This window comes from Argentina silus (genome assembly GCF_951799395.1).
Source record: "Argentina silus genome assembly, chromosome: 7".
In the NCBI taxonomy this organism is placed as follows: domain Eukaryota; kingdom Metazoa; phylum Chordata; class Actinopteri; order Argentiniformes; family Argentinidae; genus Argentina; species Argentina silus.
Window position 1 is genome coordinate 8,371,210 of NC_139661.1, and position 20,670 is coordinate 8,391,879.

At 42.5% G+C, this 20,670-nt stretch overlaps 3 protein-coding genes across 5 annotated transcripts; 1 reads left to right on the top strand and 2 right to left on the bottom strand.

The window, feature by feature from the left end:
• Nucleotides 1–62: 62 nt before the first annotated feature.
• kdm2ba (lysine (K)-specific demethylase 2Ba) lies at nucleotides 63–12,760 on the bottom strand. 3 transcript variants are annotated; one of them, XM_083672770.1, is made up of 11 exons: nucleotides 12,738–12,760; nucleotides 11,545–11,743; nucleotides 6,544–6,768; nucleotides 5,846–5,989; nucleotides 4,940–5,026; nucleotides 4,250–4,531; nucleotides 3,247–4,064; nucleotides 2,897–3,060; nucleotides 2,597–2,758; nucleotides 2,099–2,317; nucleotides 63–1,882 (listed from the first exon to the last, which is right to left on the bottom strand). In XM_083672770.1, exons 2-11 carry the CDS (start codon nucleotides 11,596–11,598, stop codon nucleotides 1,701–1,703), a joined length of 2,337 nt encoding a protein of 778 aa, XP_083528896.1. In that variant the 5' UTR covers nucleotides 11,599–11,743; nucleotides 12,738–12,760; the 3' UTR covers nucleotides 63–1,700. The 3 variants fall into 3 exon arrangements, with proteins under 3 accessions (XP_083528896.1, XP_083528894.1, XP_083528895.1); XM_083672768.1 differs by having other exon boundaries at nucleotides 64–1,882; nucleotides 4,250–4,538; nucleotides 4,938–5,026; nucleotides 12,738–12,758; XM_083672769.1 differs by lacking the exon at nucleotides 12,738–12,760 and having other exon boundaries at nucleotides 64–1,882; nucleotides 4,250–4,538; nucleotides 4,938–5,026; nucleotides 11,545–11,954.
• Nucleotides 12,761–13,720: 960 nt separating this feature from the next.
• On the top strand, nucleotides 13,721–14,899 carry orai1a (ORAI calcium release-activated calcium modulator 1a). The gene is made up of 2 exons (XM_083672795.1): nucleotides 13,721–14,065; nucleotides 14,339–14,899. Exons 1-2 carry the CDS (start codon nucleotides 13,952–13,954, stop codon nucleotides 14,891–14,893), a joined length of 669 nt encoding a protein of 222 aa, XP_083528921.1. The 5' UTR covers nucleotides 13,721–13,951; the 3' UTR covers nucleotides 14,894–14,899.
• A 20-nt stretch (nucleotides 14,900–14,919) lies between these two features.
• On the bottom strand, nucleotides 14,920–20,080 carry LOC310806627 (rho-related GTP-binding protein RhoF-like). The gene is made up of 5 exons (XM_083672796.1): nucleotides 19,768–20,080; nucleotides 19,509–19,596; nucleotides 17,914–18,023; nucleotides 17,608–17,742; nucleotides 14,920–17,221 (listed from the first exon to the last, which is right to left on the bottom strand). The coding sequence occupies exons 1-5, from the start codon at nucleotides 19,900–19,902 to the stop codon at nucleotides 17,054–17,056; spliced, it is 636 nt and encodes a 211-aa protein (XP_083528922.1). The 5' UTR covers nucleotides 19,903–20,080; the 3' UTR covers nucleotides 14,920–17,053.
• Between the last annotated feature and the right edge of the window lie 590 nt (nucleotides 20,081–20,670).

A 20,670-nucleotide genomic window follows, 5' to 3' on the forward strand; every position in this document is an offset into this window, starting at 1 on the left:
ATCACATAATCAAAGTGTCAAGCTTCAATTCTGCTTATAGAGCCACTGGTGTATTGTGTGCCAAATTATACCTTTGTCTGGAAGTGGACAGCTGCAGACAGCTTCCATGTGAAACACTGAATGGAAAAAAAACATGGGTTGATACATGATCCCTGGTTGGGTGAGGGGGTTCCAAAAATATGTACACATACCAATGTTCTTTCCTGCTGTCATTATATGTCACCGCAGTGACCCTGGCATTTAGGAATACTTTTCTGTGCCCTATCAAAAAGGGAAAACAGATGGTCAAGAGCAACCAATGGATCCGTTAGTGAAGATACTCAGTGATTGTACAGAGAAATATACTTTTAATGACAATCATATCAGCACTTGGTTTTAGATTTACAAATATGAACAGCTACATGTGCATCTGTTTCAAAGTGACAGAGCATGTTCACTTGATGTGGTGTCAGGGTTGTTGTACACAAGCTCCGTGTAACATTGTAGGCCACAGTCACCACAGATAAATAATGACAATTACATTATTTGCACAAAACCACAGATCTAATTATGGAGAAATACTACTGTTAAATATAAATAAACCGCTGAATGAATAAATAAATACAAAATGAGAAGATCAATAAGTACATCTTGGAATTGATGACCGAATAGTCAAATGTTACACTCCAATCACACGCACACACATGCACACACACACAGTGTGTGGAGACAGCACCTCCTCCACTTGCATTTCCTTAGATATAATGAGCAATTGGCAGGGGCGGGATTGAACAAGCAAATTGAATATCAATCTTTAAACATAATGAGGGGGCAGGGCTTCACATCCATGTACTGTAACACCAGAGGCAGAGGGTACATCACCTTTTCTTGTCATTATTTATTGACTGATTAATTTCAAGATGTATTCATTTATCTAACTATCATTATAGTATTTAGACAATTATAACATTTATTATATTCTTATTATTTTCATGTTTTAATAAAGTAAATCCAGCCCAACTGAGCAATTACCATTACATTTGTAATGTCAACTGCAGAATTTGGCACATAATAGACAAGTCATGTGAAACACAGCATTCCAAAAATGTTAAGACCTGTGTCAAGGCAAACGGATTTAGAGTAGGTTAATATCATGTTCTAAGGCATACAGTACGTCTGGAGTCTGTTCGTCAAAGCTGTATTTTGGAGTGTGTGTGATACCGCAAACACAAGTTTCACAAAAGAATGAATTATTTGCCAAATGCACAAATTACCATTGTATAAAAAATATTCTTTACACATTTAAACAAAGTTAAGTCAACGACCACAAGTCTCTCTAAAGGTAAAATTTCAACAACACAAAGAAACAATCATGCATGCTTCGTTTTCCCTCACCACTTCCTTCTGTGTGAGGGAAAAAAAGTCATTGTACATCTTCCCCTGTCTGTACAATGCTTCCATTTTGGACATATTCATCCAGGACATCTATGCAAATATGGTGAACCTCTCCTCCGTTGATATTTTACACCTCTGTCTTGCTCTAACTCGTGTGACATTGTTCATTCACAAATAGAACACAGTAGATTTACCAATGCAGAGGAAATATGTGTACATAACCAACCAGGTTTTGGCAGGAAACCTTGTGTTGCTCCATTTAGTGCAAAAGGTAGAATTCTGTTGCGGTGTACATTTTGGCCTCAATGTCAATGTTCCTCTTTGCACTAGCTGAGTTTCTGCAGTAATTTGTCCTCTTTTAGTCCAAACTGCACACTCACAGACATCTCTGCTATGAACTGTTCACATGCTGCCTTGGTCACCTGTTTGCAGTAGCGTAGGTCAATGAGACAGATGCTTCCGCATCGCTTGAAGAAGGTGAGGGAATGGTCTGTGACCCTGTTACAAACTGGAGGGGGAGAGAGAAAACAATATGAGCTTAAACATGAGCAAAGACATCCAATGCTTTATTGAGATTATTAGTTGATTAGTTGATAACAAAGCTTATAGGGGAAAAAAACTCCAATGTCTTGTTCATAAAGAAGCAACTCAATAACATGGCTGTAGGAGAGAAAATGGTGGTGGAGTGAGGCTGTTCTGAGTGATGCAGGGTTAGGTATCTCACCTGACAGGTTGATCTCTGTGAGGGAGTCCCGGGTAGTGGTCCCTGCGGCTGTCAGCAGGTTGACGGACTGGTCGTTAATGTGGTTGCAGTAACTCAGGTCTAGTCTTGACAATAAGGGCATGTTTCTGATGATCAAACGCAGAGATGTGTCTGTGACATCCAGTCCAGCCAGACGAAAGTCCACAATGTTCCGAAGCTTACTGCGGTTGTCCAATTGACCTGGGCGGACACAGAGTTAACAAAGCACACATTTAAAAACTCCTCACGCACTGAAACAGGGGTCAACACTTCATAATTGATCTATTTGGCTAACCACCCTCTTCATCTAATTCAATGTAAACCATTTCAGAATCTGCAGATTACTGTACAAATGAATTTTGAAGAGAGGAGTTTCTCACTGTTTGAACATTTCCTTTCACACTTAATAGAACCACTAGGTGGTGCTCTCTCATGTAGTCTTCTCAACTCATTTGATTCTCTACTGTTGCCGGTGGCTACCTGGTCTGTTGTCAGTCGGGGGAGAGAGCAGGTCCCTCATTTGGGCGTCTTTAAGTCCCTCCACCCACTGGACATCCAGAGTGCGCAGCAGGGGGCAGCTGGAGGTGCAGAGAGCAGAGACGGCCACCCACGAGCACCCTGAGAGCAGCAGCATCCGCAGACCTGCAGAGCACAGAGCCACCAATGGGAGAAAGGTTCAATGCTGAGAATCACAGATTGGTGGACAACCGCTGAGTAAATCTCTAGATAAAAGAAAGCGTAGGCCAGTAGTCGACATGGTGAAGTTCCTGGCACACATACCTGGCAATCTGTTTATAAGCCAGCTTAATTGCTTCTTGGAAATGTTTGTCCAGCTGAGGTCCAGTGAGAGGGGCTGTCTGCGGATGATGCCACTGAGCATGAGTGGAGTGATGGACTTGCAGCGGTTCAGATCGATCTTGGTCCACAGTCTCTTATCACAGCACCTGGGCAAGAAAAAGTCAGACAACTGAGATAGTCAAAATCTGTGATGGACTACACATTTCCCTCATGTTTGTAATGTATATTTGAATATGAGTGATGTGGGTGTTCTGTTTATTTGTAACATGTGTTTAATATGTTGGCCCTCAGATGATTAATATAACACAGTCAGGATGGAATGGAGCTCTCACCATCTGTTCCAGGTCTTGCAGACGCGCATGCAGACACACAGCTCTTTGTGTGGGAGGTATCCAAAGATCTTCATCCACACCTCCCGCTGCACTGCATGGGTCTTCCCGTCCATCAAAGGCAGTCTGTCTGGAGGGGGGCTGATGGGAGGTGGCCGGATGACGTGGCGCTCCATTTGGACACACTTGGGTGGGGAGCGTGGGGGCAGGGGCCGGGTGCCAGGGGAGCTCCTGTTGAAGCCCAGAGGGGTGATCTGGCTGGGGTAGAAGTGGCGCAGCTCCCAGGGGGTGCCGTTCATCTCTCTAGTCCTGAGGTGGGTGCGCTCCCCTCCCAGGTCACTGCCGTTACGGAACGCCCTCTTGGGCTCCTCATTCTCGCTCTCTGGCTCCACTTTGAGGGGCTGGCGATTCTCATTGGCCAGGCAGTCCTCGGTCTTCTGGATCTCCTGGTTAAGTGCTTTGCTCAGCTCTTTGCTCAGCTCCTTGTTGGGTAAACGGCGCTTGCGTCGAGCTTTGGGGCGTGGGCCCTTTTCTTGGGGTTCGCTGCCCCCCTCGCTACTGGGGCCGGCCCGCGGGGAGCTGCAGTGAGACTGGTCGCTGTCTAGAATGGGTGTTTTGAGAGGACTCGGCAGGTCTGTCTTTGTGTCTTCTTCATCGTCTGCTTCGTCCTCTGCCTCTCCTAGTCGCCGTCTCCTCTCCAGGGCACGTCGGTACTGAGACTCCCTCTCCTCTTCATCCACCTCCTCCTCCTCCTCCTGGTCCTCCTCCTCTGTCTTGATTTGATGCAGAAGTTTGGGGAACAGAGGATCATCTGACTTTCCCTGTGGGTGTTAGAGAACATGCAAATCCATGGGCACCAGAGCACATATAGTATGACTCAACATCCAAAAGGTCTTACGAAAAGAGTAGCTTGGTATGAAAATGAATATGCATCATGATGGTGTAAGTAACCTTTTAATATCAAATAAACAAAAACAAGTAATCAAAAGGCGAAATGGCTCTCTACCTTCTTCCTCACATAGAGGTCCTCTTCCTCATCATCATCAAAGAGTTTCCTCTTCTTCCTCAGTTTGTCTTCAGGCCTGGGCCGGGGCAGGCAGCTGGGGGACAGGAGTGGCGGGTGTCTGTTGAGGGGCTCATCAGGTCTGTATCTGGGCGACTCGTCCCGCTCAGGCTTCCTTTTGGCCGTTGACGCTGTACAGTCGCCTTCCTCCTTGATGGCCTTCTGCTCCCTCAGCAGAGAGCCAGGGAGGTTGGACGCGTACTTAAATCCTGGACCCCTTTTTTGCTTGCAGACCAAAAGGGAGGGAAAGGGGCAAGACAACTTTATACCTTTTGCCTATCACAATCAGGTCAAATTTGAAACTACATAGACATGTAATGCACCGCTGCCTGTTAAGAATGTCTTTGCTTCCACTCTGATAGAAACAGAGCCTACAGCCATGTGATACAATAAGTAGATGAACAGGAAGTGGCGACCACAAAATAAAAAGGTCGCCACTGTTAAATGCCACTGAGATTGCTGTTGAAAATGTTGAAGTCAAGTTCCCTGTATCCTGTATGTGCCACAAGTGCATTATCTAAGGAGAAAGTAAAACAATTATTGTATTGCACACATCTCTTCTGTTGGCTAAACATGAAGTCTGCTCATGCATGTTATATAAGTTCTGTTACATACATTGATGTCGGTACTCACTTTTCCTGTTTTCCCTGCATAGTTGCATTTGGGACACTCCCAACAGTTAGGAAGTTCATCGTTCACCACTCCAGAAGCATCTTTCACCTGACAATCAGAAAGAAACGAAGAGAGTTCAGTGGAGAAAGAGCAGAGGGGAGCCTAATGTACAATTTGTTTACCACAGAGCAACAGGAAAAGGGAACTGAAAGTGTGACTGTTGTGACCCTGTCATGTGAGGCAGCCGCGTTAAAAAAGAGTCTCAAACTCAGTATGCCATCACCTGCAAGTGCAGGGCACTGCCAAGTGACAGCATCTATAGAATGACCTAAATCCTCTAGCCCCTGAGTGTACTTTATGCCTGGAATACTATGACAACAAATGTTCTCTCAAGTTCTGATGAAGATCATTAAGCCAGAACTTGCCTTCAAGAGAACAGGTTTGAACAAGGTCTTGCTATGGCTTGCTAGGTTTTGGCAAAATGGTTGCTAAGAGGGTGTGAGCAGTTTTACATGGTGCTTTGCATTTAGCTCAGCATAATGTGATAGTAGATGGACACTTCTCCTCCTGTACTACAGTAATTAAATTTAGATGGAGGGAAAGCGATGAGTCGTTTTAGTGTTAAATATAAACAGGAAGTGCATAACAATGCCTCATCAATCTGCCTAAAAAAATAAACACTAGTCACAGTGACTCACATGCAATTGGTTGAAAGGTGAACATTCCAGGCACATTACTCTTGTAATGTGAGTCACAAAGCATACAAATCACTCTCTCGCAACTGAATCCTGAATCAACCTGACTCAGGTGGAGACTTGTGCTGCTGAATTCCAGATAGTCTCCTTTCGCCTCAACCCACTAGCCACTCACTAGGCTGAGAGGATTGGAGACCTATTAGCCATTGGGCGCAAACTCAGTCTTCCTCACCTTAAGGCAGTTGGGGTGGACAATCTCATTGCAGATGGAGCACTCCATGAGCATGACATGGAACTTGTCCTCCTCCTCCTCCAGTGTGTCCTCCTTCCCTGCCTCTCCACAGACCACACACACAGCCGTGTGGGGCAGGACTGGCTACAATGACCAAACACATAAACAAAGATAAACACACACATTCAGCCACAAACACGCTCACGAATACCACAGATTGTGCAACAATATTTCCACGTACTGTTAATAAGCAACTTCTTTATTTTATTTCCTACTATAGAAGAGAATCATTGACAGGTATCAGTGACCATGTCAAGCCGTACCCAGATGTTCACTGAATAGAATGAACAGAATCAGGCCTTTTACATACAAGGATGGATGAGTCATATTTGCTGAAAAGAAAAATGTTAGCACTTCATATTAGATCATCGCAACTCCAGTTCATTTTAACTTCTAACTGGTTGGTTCTAACTTCACCATATAGCCTACACTGACACCTCTTCAGACCCCAATGTTCAGACCCTGAAACTGTCAACCTGTCATCATTGTTTGTAAGACAAATGTGTTTTCTTTTACACTGTTGGCACATTACAAAGGCACTGGACAAGCCAATATGCTAACTGAACCATCTGCTCTAAATATTGTGCACTAGATTTAGTCAGTCTAGAACCTGTGTTGTTTTACGACAGATGACTCACCGCAATGCACTGCCTCATGATACACGACTGCTTCATGCGTCCTGGCCCCCCGAACTTCTTCATGTCCTTGCAGAAGTGACACTCTCCGCACTCTGTCCGCATGCACGCCTCGCATTTTCGGCAGCGTGTCCTCCTGCGCCTAGCCCCAGACGAGCTGCGATTGGACGGCAGCTTGACCGCTGTCGACGTCCCCATCTTGGGCTTTGGCCGGTTGGCAGCCCGTTGCTGTGGAGAGAAGAGGGTGAGATTGTGGTTAAACATCCATCTGTAGATAGAATCATAATATCCTACCAATTGTCGCTGAGGGCAAACCTCTGCAGCACTGCCACTGAACTACTCTTGCCACTAGTCATCGCCTGGTCCGCCCTGAGCTTTGAAACACCACTTGAAAACCCAGGGGCAAATGTGTTGACTACTACTGTCTGAGCTGGTAAATAAACAACCATCCTTCCAACTCATTACTGAACACAGAACAACTAGTGTGATCCACTTCTGCAGGCCTGGAGCTAGGACGGCCACGCCGAGGCCACGGGCTGGGAGCCACATACCTCTCCAAATGACAATGCCAAATCTGTTTATCAACTCCTTTTCAAGGAAAAACAAAAACTCTCCTAGGTCTCCCTCTGTCGAAGCACACACAAACACATTGAAGATCAAAGATAAAATGAATTTTAAGGCTCTATGTCGAATAGAGCCGCCAGAAAAAAATAAAACCGTCAAAATACGAGATTCCATGCGCCATTACTGAGAAGCGTTTCCTTTTTTAACTGCAGAGATGAGTGTTTCCTTGGCAACACAGTTGCCTTCCGTGTGCTAACCATTTGAAGAGAATAATGAGAGGAGAGGAGATGAGAAATAGCCGAGATGTACTGTACTTTCACTGTAATGAGGGGCTGGGGAGTGGCTATAATTTTTTTGAAATGTAATATTTTTATGATTGCTATTGCAGCAGTAAAAACTGCTCCTTCATTTTTCTCACCGAGAACACAAATAGCTTTAGGCCATAGAAGGGATGTGCACACTGAGGAACACAGTTGGGTGATCAATGTGCAAGCTTAGGTTATTCATATGCCCTGGAGCTGTTCCAACTGGCAATAAAACCACTTTATATGTGGTGTGATAGATGGGTGACATGGCAGGTCGATTGTTGTCGAGTGCCATTCACCTTCCCTCAGAGACTGGAGCAGCAGCAGCAGCAGAAGAGAGGACATAGACAGACAGTGAGTCTTTAAGGAGAAACTAGGGGAAGTTAACAAGATGGAAATGCACCATGACATTCCAGTCCAAATGAAATCAGATTTTTTTCAATCATAGGATCTATTAAGGGTAGGGAGAATAGTCTAGAATCTGTTGACAATCACAAAGAGCCCTCTCAGTCCCAGTTTAGCATGGTGTCCTGCCTCTGATCGCCCTGCAAAGGACAGTGATGAACCCTGGTTTAAGACTGCCACACCAGAAAGGGTACGCAAATCATGTGCTAACAACTGTATTAATACAAGTTAAAACAACAACAGTGTTGTTGTTTGAACCAGTTACATCATGGTCAGTTACATCATAGCAGGCTTACAGTAAATGCTCATGTATTTCTGACTGCAGGCCAAATCTCACCATCGGAAAAGGGTTAGGGTTAGGGTTAGACCAACACACAATGTTTTCAATTAACATTGAATCCACAACAGTAAAACACCTTCATCTCTTCAACAAAAGAGCTGTGACATGGCCGTAGAGTTATGTAATGTTCCTTCAGGAACAGATACGGGTAATATGGGAATTCTTGCACAGGGCTTAAAGAGAGAGAAAAACATGTACAGGGTCACTGAGAACAACATGTTCCTTCATGAAAACCAGAATAACATTTTCACCAGGAAGACATACCAGAACAACATTTTTTTTACCAGGAAGCCCTTTTCAGGTTTGGAGAGAGTGTTGTTGTTGGGAAAAATGAAAAAAGCCCTCAGAAGAAGGGCTGAGGCTGCAAATGCTTCAACTATCAGCATTTCACAACATTCAAGTGTGATTGTGAAATATCTCTCCCTGGCCTTGTCTTAAATTGTTGAAATTCTTATACCAGCAATAGACCTTTGCACAGAACTTTTATCAATAATGTTGCCTGCACAACGTATAGGGAACATTATAACATTACACAACGTCCATTGCACAACCCTAAACAGGCACTAATAGACCCAAGTAATCAATAAAGGGATCATCATCAGAGACCCATGTTTAATCATCACCCTCTCTCTCTCCCTCTCTCACTGAGAGACAAACATTTCACATATTTGGCATGACAGCATAACAAGTGAAGTGCAAACACTCTCAAATCAAATCAAAGGGATCATCCCACAATGCCAGACAGTGGTGGGCCTGGGTAATGAGTATATCAATATCTGATTGGTCTGGGTGATGTGTTTGTTTATCATAAGTAGTACAACCTTTTATTCTTTTAAATGACTCATGGTTTATATTACACGCCTTGTAATGTGAAACGACAAAAGAAAAGAAAAAAGTGTGTTTAAATGAGGAGAGGTCCTCCCCATGATGACACATCCATGAGTCAAGGGACAGTTTGTTTTTCTCCTCTGCCTCTCTCCTAAACAACTTAATATCAGACGACGGTTCCTCTCTTTGCACCTCTTAATCCCATCCTGTACATCAGTAGGTCTGTTTTACACGTATGTGTATACAAAGCAAACTTTCAATCTTTAGGACACCTTTTTAACTAAAAAGCAATAACAATGCAAAATGTGTCTAATGTGTAATTATTATCCTTAACTTCCATTGTATGGACGAGTCTGGACCTCTATGGCAGACCAGGTAGCCTACAAAAACAGCTGACCGGCACTTACTGTAACTTGCTTGAGCAATGTGCTAGGAATGTAAGGTTGGTTTGTTGAGGCCTAGGAACACAACATGGGGGCCATGTCTAAGGAGTACGGTCTTCTGATTCAGAGTTTCAGCATTCATTTCAGTGGGAGGAAGTCACAAGGTTCACCATCTGCAGTGGACCTCACCACAGCGCACAAAGGGGAGGGAAGTCTGTGACATCTATTACTGTGCCAAAAGAATGAGATCAAAATAAACCCCTTTATGAACAATGATTATGAGAGGTTGTGTGGGTGTATGCATTGTGCTGCAATACTCCAAGCTCATAGTAGACGACGATATATCTGTTTATTCAAGCTGAAAGCATTGGACAGCAGTTAAAAGCAATGCTTCCTCGCAATCTTTTAGACTGTACAGCTATTATACAGTGCCTTCAGAAAGTATTCAGACCCCTTCACTTTTTCCACATTTTGTTGTGTTATAGACTCAATTTAAAATTGATTAAATTAAAAGAATTTGCCATCAATCCACACACAATACTTCAGAATGACAAAGCGAAAACAAGTTTTTTGAAATTTCTGTACATTTATTAAAATTGAAATACAGAAATACCTCATGTCTTAAAATGAGCTAAAATGCTAAAATGTCATCAACAAATCACTCAATAAGTTGAATTGAGTCCATCTTAATGCTAGGATAATAGTTCATGTAATTTTGGAATTAATATCTTTGTTATTATAGGGTCTCTGATTTGCATAGGAATCAATTACACACTGTGTGGATCAGGTTGTCATTACAAACTGAACGTGTTTTCGCTTTGTCATTCTGGGGTATTGTGTGTGGATTGATGGCAAATTACTTTAATGTAATCCATTTTAAAATGAGTCTATAACACAACAAAATGTGGAAAAAGTGAAGGGGTCTGAATACTTTGCGAAGGCACTGTAGTTAACCCCACTGTTTCTCTAAACACACAGGTCTAGCAGGTATTTGCAGCTTGTAGAGAAACCGTCAACTAAAAGTAGCTGAACAGGCAAGAGCGGTCAAGTGCTGTAAGAGCTCCTCATTGTTCCCTCTCCCCATCCCCCTCCCCAGTTCCTGCGAAACAACATAGCCTCCAGCCCTCTTAAAGGCACAGAGCATGGAGGGGGTTTGAGAGGGATAAGAAAATAACCTTGATATGGTACTTTCACACTAATGCAAATCCAGATGGTTAGTGTATGAGCATGCCAAGACAGCTATACAAACTGTATGTGATGAGTGGAGCTACCTCAAGTAGCAAAAATGTAGCATATCCTGTTCAGACTGTAAAAACTGAAAAACGTATCTTTCTGTTTTTATGTGCAAAGGTAGACGAGACAGTTAAACTCAGTGTGTTGTCTAAGTTCTTAAACATGAATTCTACTCACTATCAATAAGGAGGCAGTGTTGTACCTTGTATTCATTTACCACCACTGGTCCAGTTATGTCATGTATCTAGGGACATAAACAAACTGTCTGACTTCTGTCTTTACTTCTAGTCAGTAGCGAATGTGCCAATACTGAGCCTAAAGGTGAAGCAGAGAGAAAAGGCTTCACATGTACAGTCATGCTGCTTCTTACCCTCCCACACCCTCATTGCTCACACTGAACACAATATGACTACGGCGACAAAATCCTTTTCCAATATCAATGAAACCTAAACAAAACCTACAGTATCTACCACAATCTTGACAGGTGAATTGCCTCGGTGGCCTGAAAACAGTGCGACACAAACAGAGGTAGTAACAAGGGGGGGGGGGTCATGTGAAATCACTATGCACTAAAATAGAATCAAATACAGAAATCCTGTCTCAGAGCAAGTATGGGATCAAATAACTGGTTTGGCGGGCAGCTAAGCTATGTCTTTTGATTCTTGGGTGGGAGATAACTAGATCAACTAACTGGGAGATAGCTACAACAATACAGGCCATGGATAAGAGCTTTCTGTCTGCACAACCTGTGAAAAAGCTGGCACTGTTTACTGAAACAACAAACCAGATCATATGTGTTTGTCCATAGAGAAGAAAATGAAAGAGATAGAGGGAGAGGAGAGAAAACACATTCTACTCACAGGATTACTGGTCTAAAGCCCTCCCCCATTGAGAAAGCCACAACAGCATGCAGATAAGCAACCCAAAATGGTTGGTGTGCTCTGACCTGTTCTGATTCTGAATCGTAATCCTCATCGTCCGCACTCAATGACAAGGCCATGGTTCCTCTCTGTTCTCATCGCTTGTCCAGCGTAGAGCAAACTGACATGGCTGAAGGCTCCAACCCGCTGCTGTTCCGCTGTTCCCTCGCTCTGAGCCGTCCCCCTCTCCCTCCCTCTTCAAACACACAGCTCAGGAACAGGCAGCTGCACAGGCACACACAAGGCGACAGGAAGCCTCATGAATATGCGTCGGGAAGGTCAGGAGAGAGGGGGGCAGGCCAAGCCAATGGAGAGGCAGATGGCATTCGGTTACAGGGTTTCTTACAATGGGTGCCCAGAATCAGAGAGGGTGGAGCTGGAGGGGGTAGGGGAGGAATAGTCCGAAATAGTACAGACAGAGGGTCATTGGAGGAGACAGTGGCAAGGGAAAGACATCTGGCTCCTTGGGAATTTGGGGGTAGGGGGGTAAAAACTAATACATTTTTATTGCCTAGTGGTATTTGAAGTCATTTTTCAAAATGTTTGAAGATGGGTTTCACTTTGCTACTTTGCCAGACACAGGAAGCCATCAGTGGATCTGGGTTTGATTGTCTGTCCTTAAGTTTACAGATCGATACAGCTTTTGTTTTTCTGACAATCTTGTGCTATTTCTTGATTGTCCCAGACAGAAATAATTAATTTCCAGTAAGTACAGGTAGGAATCTCATTCAGTGTTTTAAATTGGACAATCTGATTTAATCACTTAAAAACACTTGATGCATGTATTAAAATAAATACAGACTACCACAGTAGTCGATTCAGAGACATTCTTACATCTGTGCATATAAAAGGATGTAAGAGAATACAATGAACTAAGGTACAATTTGTGAGATTACAATATGCTGTACAAAGAGACTGATGCCCTTCTTCCCTAAACCCCCATCCCCCATCAGACTTAGTACCCCCCAAAACAAAAGACTGCACATACTGGACAAAGAGTATATAACCCTTTATGGTTTATGTTTATGTTTAACTACGAGGTGTTGATTAAAGATCAGTACAAATACATCAGTGCATCAACAACAACAACAATTGTAGAGAGCCATAGCTTTGCATTAAGAGCAATCCAAAATTGTGAGACAGATTGAGGAGTGAAAGGGTACTGTTGTTGTTTTTTGAGCCAACCTCCTGCCCAACCTCCTACCAAACAGGTGCTTACCTCCCTTGTCTTGTGGAGTTGGTCAGTACATTCAGTATAGAAACATGCCTCCAGGTCCTAATAAAACAGCACCTGTATGAAGAGAGATGGTATGAAGGGGCAGTGTAATCAGAGCATCAGATGAGAGACTACTGCAATTAATTCCAAAGCATTTTAGACAAACTTGCATGCCAAATAACCTGAGGGAGACGAACAATGCAAAGAATGAGTGAAGCTCACATATCACCACCCACAGGTAACTATGATAATTTCTAGGCTTTCACTTTGTTCCTTGATTGACTTTTACATGCTGTTAACTATTAACTCCACTAGGTGGCAGTCACAGATCACTGCGCACAGACCTGTTTATGTCTCATGCGCCAATTCACTCAATGCAGAAATATTGATATTATGATAATCAAAAAGTAGTAGTTTCCTATTTACTAATTTCACCCAACGGCTCGTTGAAGTAAAACAATACATCTGATCTTATTACATAGATTAATTCAACTTTCAAATGTGATGATCTCTCCAGCAAGGTCCTGGGGCAATTCCAAACAGAGAGGCTGGTGTACGTTTTACATAATATATATGACCCAATATTCCACAACACAATCACATCAATAAAACTGGTCATTTGGCCTGGCTGTCTTTTTTTACTGGGGTGTGTCACTGGTCATGACTCTGGTCCTTTACTGTCATGTTCATGCACGTGTGTCAACCATTCATCACAAGACTATGTTTGCCAAAATGAAGTAAGAATATCTGCTCGACCAGCCAACGCATAAGTGTAACCAACACTGACCAGAAAAGAAACTTGTTTCACTGCATGGTTTGTAGTTTACAGTATTGTATTTATGGAATAAATACAAACCGGTATTCGAAGATTTACACTCACGAACTTACCCTACAGACAGAGGAATTCAACAACTATCGCGCACAGTCAAGCAAGCACAGAGACGCAGCATTGGATTGTGGGTATCTCGTGTGTTTCCTGAGTTAGTTATGGTAGACAGGGGCAGAGCCGGAGTCAAAAAGTTTTGGGAGTCATAACTTTCTTTTTCATATCTCTCCTTCAGGATTATAGTTGTTTGTCACGTCAACTCGCATGAGTCCGCAGTGCAGTGGATTATTCGTCGACTCTTCCACTTGGAAGAAATACAAGTGAATTGTTTTGAGAACTTCAGAAGTTGTTTGCCTAGCTAGCAGCAGTTAGCAGTAATCAAGCTAGCGATATGAGTTTGAACGAGCATTCCTTACAGGCTCTATCATGGAGAAAACTCTACTTGAGCCGTGCGAAGTTGAAGGCTACAAGCCGGACATCAGCTCTCCTCTCGGGCTTTGCAATGGTGAGTACTGTACCATAGTCCTTTATTAGGACAGCGGTTCCGCTTCCAATCTTTTTTATTCAAGTGAGTAAAACTTTAAATTTTCATGGCAGTGACAGCAGAGCCTACCACAACAAGCCACTGACATTCTGACCGTCACTCAGCTTTAGCCTCTCAGCTGTTTTTCAGGCTCGCTACTGTGCATACAGTATCCTGGACCCACCCCTTTTGGTCTTTTCGGTAATGATTTCTGAGTTTCGTCTGTAGTTTCAATGTGTTACTTTATTCTTTCAGGTGGCCATGGTAGAGGTGCAGCTGGAACCAAAGCATGAGTATCCCCCAGGTCTGCTGATTGCCTTCAGTGCCTGCACCACTGTCCTGGTGGCTGTGCACCTCTTCGCCCTGATGATCAGTACCTGCATCCTGCCAAACCTTGAAGCGGTCAGCAATGTTCACAATCTGAACTCGGTAAATGAGTCGCCTCATGAGCGCATGCACAGGTACATTGAGTTGGCCTGGGCCTTCTCCACTGTCATCGGCACCCTGCTCTTTCTCACTGAGGTGGTCCTGCTGTGCTGGGTCAAGTTCTTGCCCCTCGAACGCATAGACCAGGAAAATGCCACCATCAGCTCTGGCGAGGCTGCAGCCATTGCCTCCACCTCAATTATGGTGCCGTTTGGACTTGTGTTCATCGTGTTTGCTGTGCACTTCTACCGCACACTTGTCAGTCACAAAACTGACCGTCAGATTCGTGAGCTGGAGGAGCTGTCCAACATCACCCGGCTCCAGAACCAGCTGGACCACAGAGAGACTGACAACCTGCAGTCCCCCGCCGCCCTTTACCCCTGAACGAACATGCACAGTTAGGAAGAGTAGCTGGAGCTGGAGCAGGAGCAGTAGACTGTTTTAAGTGAAACATTTGAGTTTTTTTGTATTTGCATGAGCACTAGGCCTATGAAATGGTCAACCATACTGTAGATCATTTCTTATTATGTTTTTAATGGGATTTGGACACCTTTTGTGTATGTAAAAAATGGAAGCAAATTTGATTCATACAGCCTAGGTCAGAGGATTGGTCTCCAACCACTATAGGAAACGGTTTAACTTGCTGCATGTTGAGTCTTCCATGTGTTTTGAAAAACACATCATATTAACTGAATTGTTTAATTTAAGTGGGCACCTGTGTGGAATTTGTATTTCAAGATTTTTCATGTTATTGTTACATAGATGCAATGTGTTATAACCAGTAGAAGTTATGGCTTTGGCCGTTGGAAAAAAAACAAAAACTCAGTTGAGCATTTTTTATATTTTGTGAAATATGATATTGGCTTTTCAGGACAATAACTTGCCCGTTTTCAAAAAAGGAAAGCTCTTACAAATTATTATTTACATACAGAACTTCTATATTATATTCAAGTTTTTGCACAAGGAAAGTGTGAGAAGTATAGGATACAGATGGTTTTGGTTAGGAGACCTTTATCAGTCCATGCTTGATAGTTTGACTCTTTTTCACAGTGTGCTTGTCATATCCTGAAAAAAACAAAACATTTATTGGCCTGTACTACAGTCTAGCTTAACTTTGTATTTGTATTATAGTCTTTACTATGAGGCAGCAGGATGCCTGTCCTGAGTTAGTGGGCATCATGAGAAGGAGTGAGCATGTGGCTGAGGACTTGTTATTCCCATTACACTTTTTTTCTACATCATTCTCACAGCACAACAAAATTAAACCTGAAGACATGGCTACTGGTTTTGAAGAAATAGGTATAATCATATTATGTGATATTTGTAAGTAAATGTACTTCCAAATATGCTTTTCTTGTTCAAGATTTAACTGTAGAAGTTATTTTTATACTTTTAACTTAAGGTTTATCAAGCTTATGCATGTGTTTTAACACACTCGTACTGTTATATGATATGATAGAAGTGTGGAATTTTAGATATACATTCTTTATTAATTTACCTCTGGCACATTGTGGAATTTTTGGACTGTGGTTGCATATGGTTCCCAGGTCCTGTTTGGCAAAATATCTTCCTTTATGTAATATACTCCCCAAAAGCACTGTTTGTTTGTTTAAAAATAACAAGAACCTACTTCTGATAGAAGAGATCGGAAGGAGTCAATAGACATACGTTTATGTTGACCTTTGAATGTGATTTTAAGTGCACATATTTTTATTATTGAATAATTTGCAGGATATTTATCAGGTTTTATTTCTAAGTGTATGAGAAGAAGTGATATTTATTTTCAGTTCTTATATACAGTACAATGTTTTGTTATGTAAGGATATCAAAGGTCCTATGATATCAAATCCCTACCAAAACCACAGTGTTATATTTTGACATTCATTATAAATGTATAATTTGAAAAACTGATCTTTGCAGGATTAAAAAGGACTAAACCTGAACACACCCCTTTGAATGAGATGCCAAAGTGGTTCATTGTCTACAAGTACCTGCGGTTGATCAAATTAGTTGTACTAATGTAGACTGAAAGTTTACATTGTTATTATAATGCCTTATGTCCAGTGCAAAATACAGGAGGATGAATGGTCTTCATATGTGTCATTATGACTCTTGTGAATAGTCCACAGTCCATGTTTGTCATTTCTGATATGCCATTGTTAACATCAGATGATTTGTAACAACTTTTGACCTACTGTGCAATAAACAGAATTTTTCATGCCATTTCGGCTGTATGTTGCTTCTTTTATTCATAAAAGACATCTATGAGATGTACATTGTGAGTTTCTCTCATGAATGAATGAGAGGAAATTTGCTACATCAAATATAAAAAGTACCCAAATGCTGTTTTCACTTTGCGTGCATCTTCTCAATGGAGAATAAAGTAAAATGTCCCGATAATAGGCTATTCTTAAACATCTCATGTAGGTCTTTTGGTTGGAGGAAGAACAGGAAGGAAGTGAGTCAAACAGTAGTTTCAGTTGAATTTCTCTTTCCTCAGTTTGCCTATTTAAGGAGCTCGTATTAGCAGACTTGTCTCTGGTGTCAAAGGAAGGCACAATAGCCCCTCCTCTTTTTTGGTTTCTTGGATTTCCTTGTTGATATAAGGGCTCGTTTTGTAGCCTCCCTGAATATGTCCTCCACATTCTCTCTGTATTTGGCTGAACACTCCAAGTAGAGCTCAGCATTGATCTTCCTTTTGGTCTCTTCTCCCTGCTCAGACAAGTCAGATAGCATTAAGATAACACAATCTTAGTCACATATCCTAATACATAACCTGATTAATGAATTTAATTCAACCACTTGTATTTTCAGTAAAGCCATTATTAGATTAGATTAAATTAGATAAACTGTATTCATCCCCCAAGGGGGAAACTGCAATAGCCACAACAGGACATACAAAAGACATGCATACTCCCAACATTCAGAGACATGATTATCTGCATCAGCACAACAAGACAATAATTGTCTTCATCATGGTCACAGTCATCATAGTTACAGACTAGGATACATCATGCAGCCATTATCTGGGATTGGGATATACAGTACAGTAGCTAGAGATACATTCCATAGTAGGGTATAGATGAGACTCTATGTACCTGGATGTATGTAATGGGATTCTGGCCTGAAGACCAGAGTTTCCTTGCCAGGGCCTTATCTTTCCGCAGGTCTGTCTTGCATCCTATAAGGATGATTGGCACGTCACGACAGAAGTGATGCACCTCGGGGTACCACTGTGAAAGATTGGTCACACTATTATACATTGTAAAGGGCTTATATGGAAAGGGTCTTTGTAATGACAATAGTAAACAATGTTTGCCCCCAACATAATATAAGGAGAATTCCTGTTGGATTAGCAAATATGAACAAGCATGGAAGTACCCAGTGGAAGCTGAATGCCGTACCTTTATCAGAACATTTTCAAAGCTTGAGGGACAGGTTACATCATAGCAGATCAGTACCAGGTTGGCATTCTGGTAGGATAGAGGCCGTAATCGGTCATAGTCTTCTTGACCTGAGAGCAACAACAACAGATGATATGATGCACATTAGTCTGTAATGCTGTCTTAACAATTATGTCTGCATTAAACTCATTTAATATTCTTACAATACTTTGTACAATACAAAACAATACTTTGACAGAATGAAAAGACCCCAACAGGGCTGTCATGAACTAGCTATCCATGATGGCAGGCTCTGTCACGCTGATAAGTGAATAGGAGTCACCCCTCATGGCTACGAAAAGTCCAAAAAGAAAAATACCCCTTGAGTCTGCGAGGGTGGGGGTGGAAGATGACTCATCGGCTGACAACCCGGTAACCGACCCTGGTCCGGACAGCGGCTACCTCCCATTACATGGGTGACATGACCACCCTGACCTCAACAATTGCATGTACCAAGCGTTTTCCGTGCTGGAAAAGCTTCATGCCAACATAACGTGGGCACGGATAAAACTCAAACCCAGCAAATCCAGGAGCATATCCATCATCAGAGGAAAACTTGTAGACCAGAGATTCCACATCGTTGAAACACCCATCCCGATGGTGTCGGAGCTGCCAATCAAGAGCTTCGGGCAGTGGTACAACGCAAGCCTCAAAGACTCAGACCAAAGTGACCAACTGAGGGAAGAAACCATCAAAGGCCTTGTTAGCATAGACAAGACATTGCTTCTTGGCAAGTTGAAACTGTGGTGCCTGCAGTTCAGATTGCTCCCCCGTCTGATGTGGCCTCTAACGGTCTATGAAGTCCCCATCACCAAAGTCGAGAAGCTGAAAAGAACAGTCAGTTCATACATCAAGAAGTGGCTTGGACTCCCGCGGTGCCTCAGCAGTATCGGCTTGTATGGGAATGGTGCTCTGGAACTGCCTGTCTCTAGCCTCACTGAAGAGTACAAATGCACCAAAGTGAGGCTGGACATGACCCTGACCGAGTCTCAAGACGCTATGATACAAGCAGCAACTGGCTTTGGCTGAAAAGAAAGGACCCCAACTGGGCTGCAAAATGACCAGCAAAAGGGGTAAAAGCACACCTGGGACAGCAGGTGTTGCTGTTGAGCCCCCTGGAGGTGTCGTGGGTCTATCAACGAAACACCAAAGAAGGAGGGTGCTGGGGTGCACTTCATCTGATGACCCAGATGAAGTGATTACTCCTACCCACACTCAAGACATTAAAAAAGTGCTGATTATTCTAAGGGATTGTAATATCAAGTCCTATGAGCTCAACTGAGAATCACTATGTCCACTACATTCAATTCAAAATCCCTCCTTATATTCTAGTCAAGACAAGCCTCTTTAATGCCAGCCTTATGCAAGTCCTCATACTGTCTCTCTTCTGAATTTCACTTTTTTTGTACAATTCAAATTAAACAACCAATCGGGTTTGAATAATTGCATTGCTAGGATGTTTTTGACTAATCACATGACACACCTAACAAAGAGTTTGGATACCTGTTTAGCCAGCTACACTGGTGTATAACCATGTGCATACAGTGAGTCCTTACCTGCAGTATCGTACAGGTTTAGATGATACTGTACACCTCTGTACCTCACATTGGTGGCACACTTGTCAAACACAGATGGAACATATATCTGAAAGATATAGGCAAACATGTAATGCTTTTAGTTCCTGTATTTAACATAACTACAGACATGACCATTGAAACTATTAACATTAGTAAAAACAGGAACACAACCAGCCTTTACTTGAAAGAATTATAAATAAAGATGCAGGCAGATGATCAGCTTTGTAATTTGTTTTACCTCTGGAAAGTCTCCTTTAGAGTAAACCATGATAAGGGAAGTTTTCCCACATCCGCCATCACCGACAATCACAACATTGAACTCCTCTCGCCTCCTGGCATGCCCACTGCTTACCCCTGACCCTTTCTGTGGCATGGTGGCATGCCTCTGAGAAGCCAGATGACAAATGGCAAAGATGTCTCCTCTTGCTGAAAGAAGATTTGGTTCAAACCGAATAAGAGAAAGGGAAATAGCTCATCTGTAGATTGGATAGCACTGAGCCAGCTATTGTGGCTGACTATCCATGAGGCTACTCTCATAATGACTTGACAGAAACCTGCTGGTTGAGTCTCTGCCCCTCCTTTCTGCCCCACCTACCCCTTGGGCACTTCACCAGTGCTTAATCAAAGACAACTACTTAATTAAAACAGGATTATCTCATCTGACAACCATGTTAATCAGCAGGGTGTGACTGATTGCCTTCGTGTCTTACTTTATCTGCTATCAAAATCTGCGTATGTTTTTTAAAACTCGATTATTGTGCCACCTAGTGGATCAAAAATGATGATAAAGAATGTTTCAGATGTTCATTCAGTTAAGACGTCTAGACATAAGCTATTTTATACATAACTATATTCATGTATAGCCTACAAAGTCAATTTGATTCTTGCGTCCAATATTACAAATAATATGTTTCCAATTGAGCTGTGCTAAACTGGGATGGGTTGGGCCAAAAGACTGAATGCGGTTCATTATAGCGTCTCTGGTGGGTCTCTCTGTGTACAGTAACAGTTTCCATTGTTGACACCTGAGACCTGTTGTATATTCAGGTACTTTCTTTAACAACTTACATTTTAATCAGGTATTTTCCTTGCACCAATGAGTCCACCCTCGCTTTGCCCCTTTCATATTTATGTACATTTA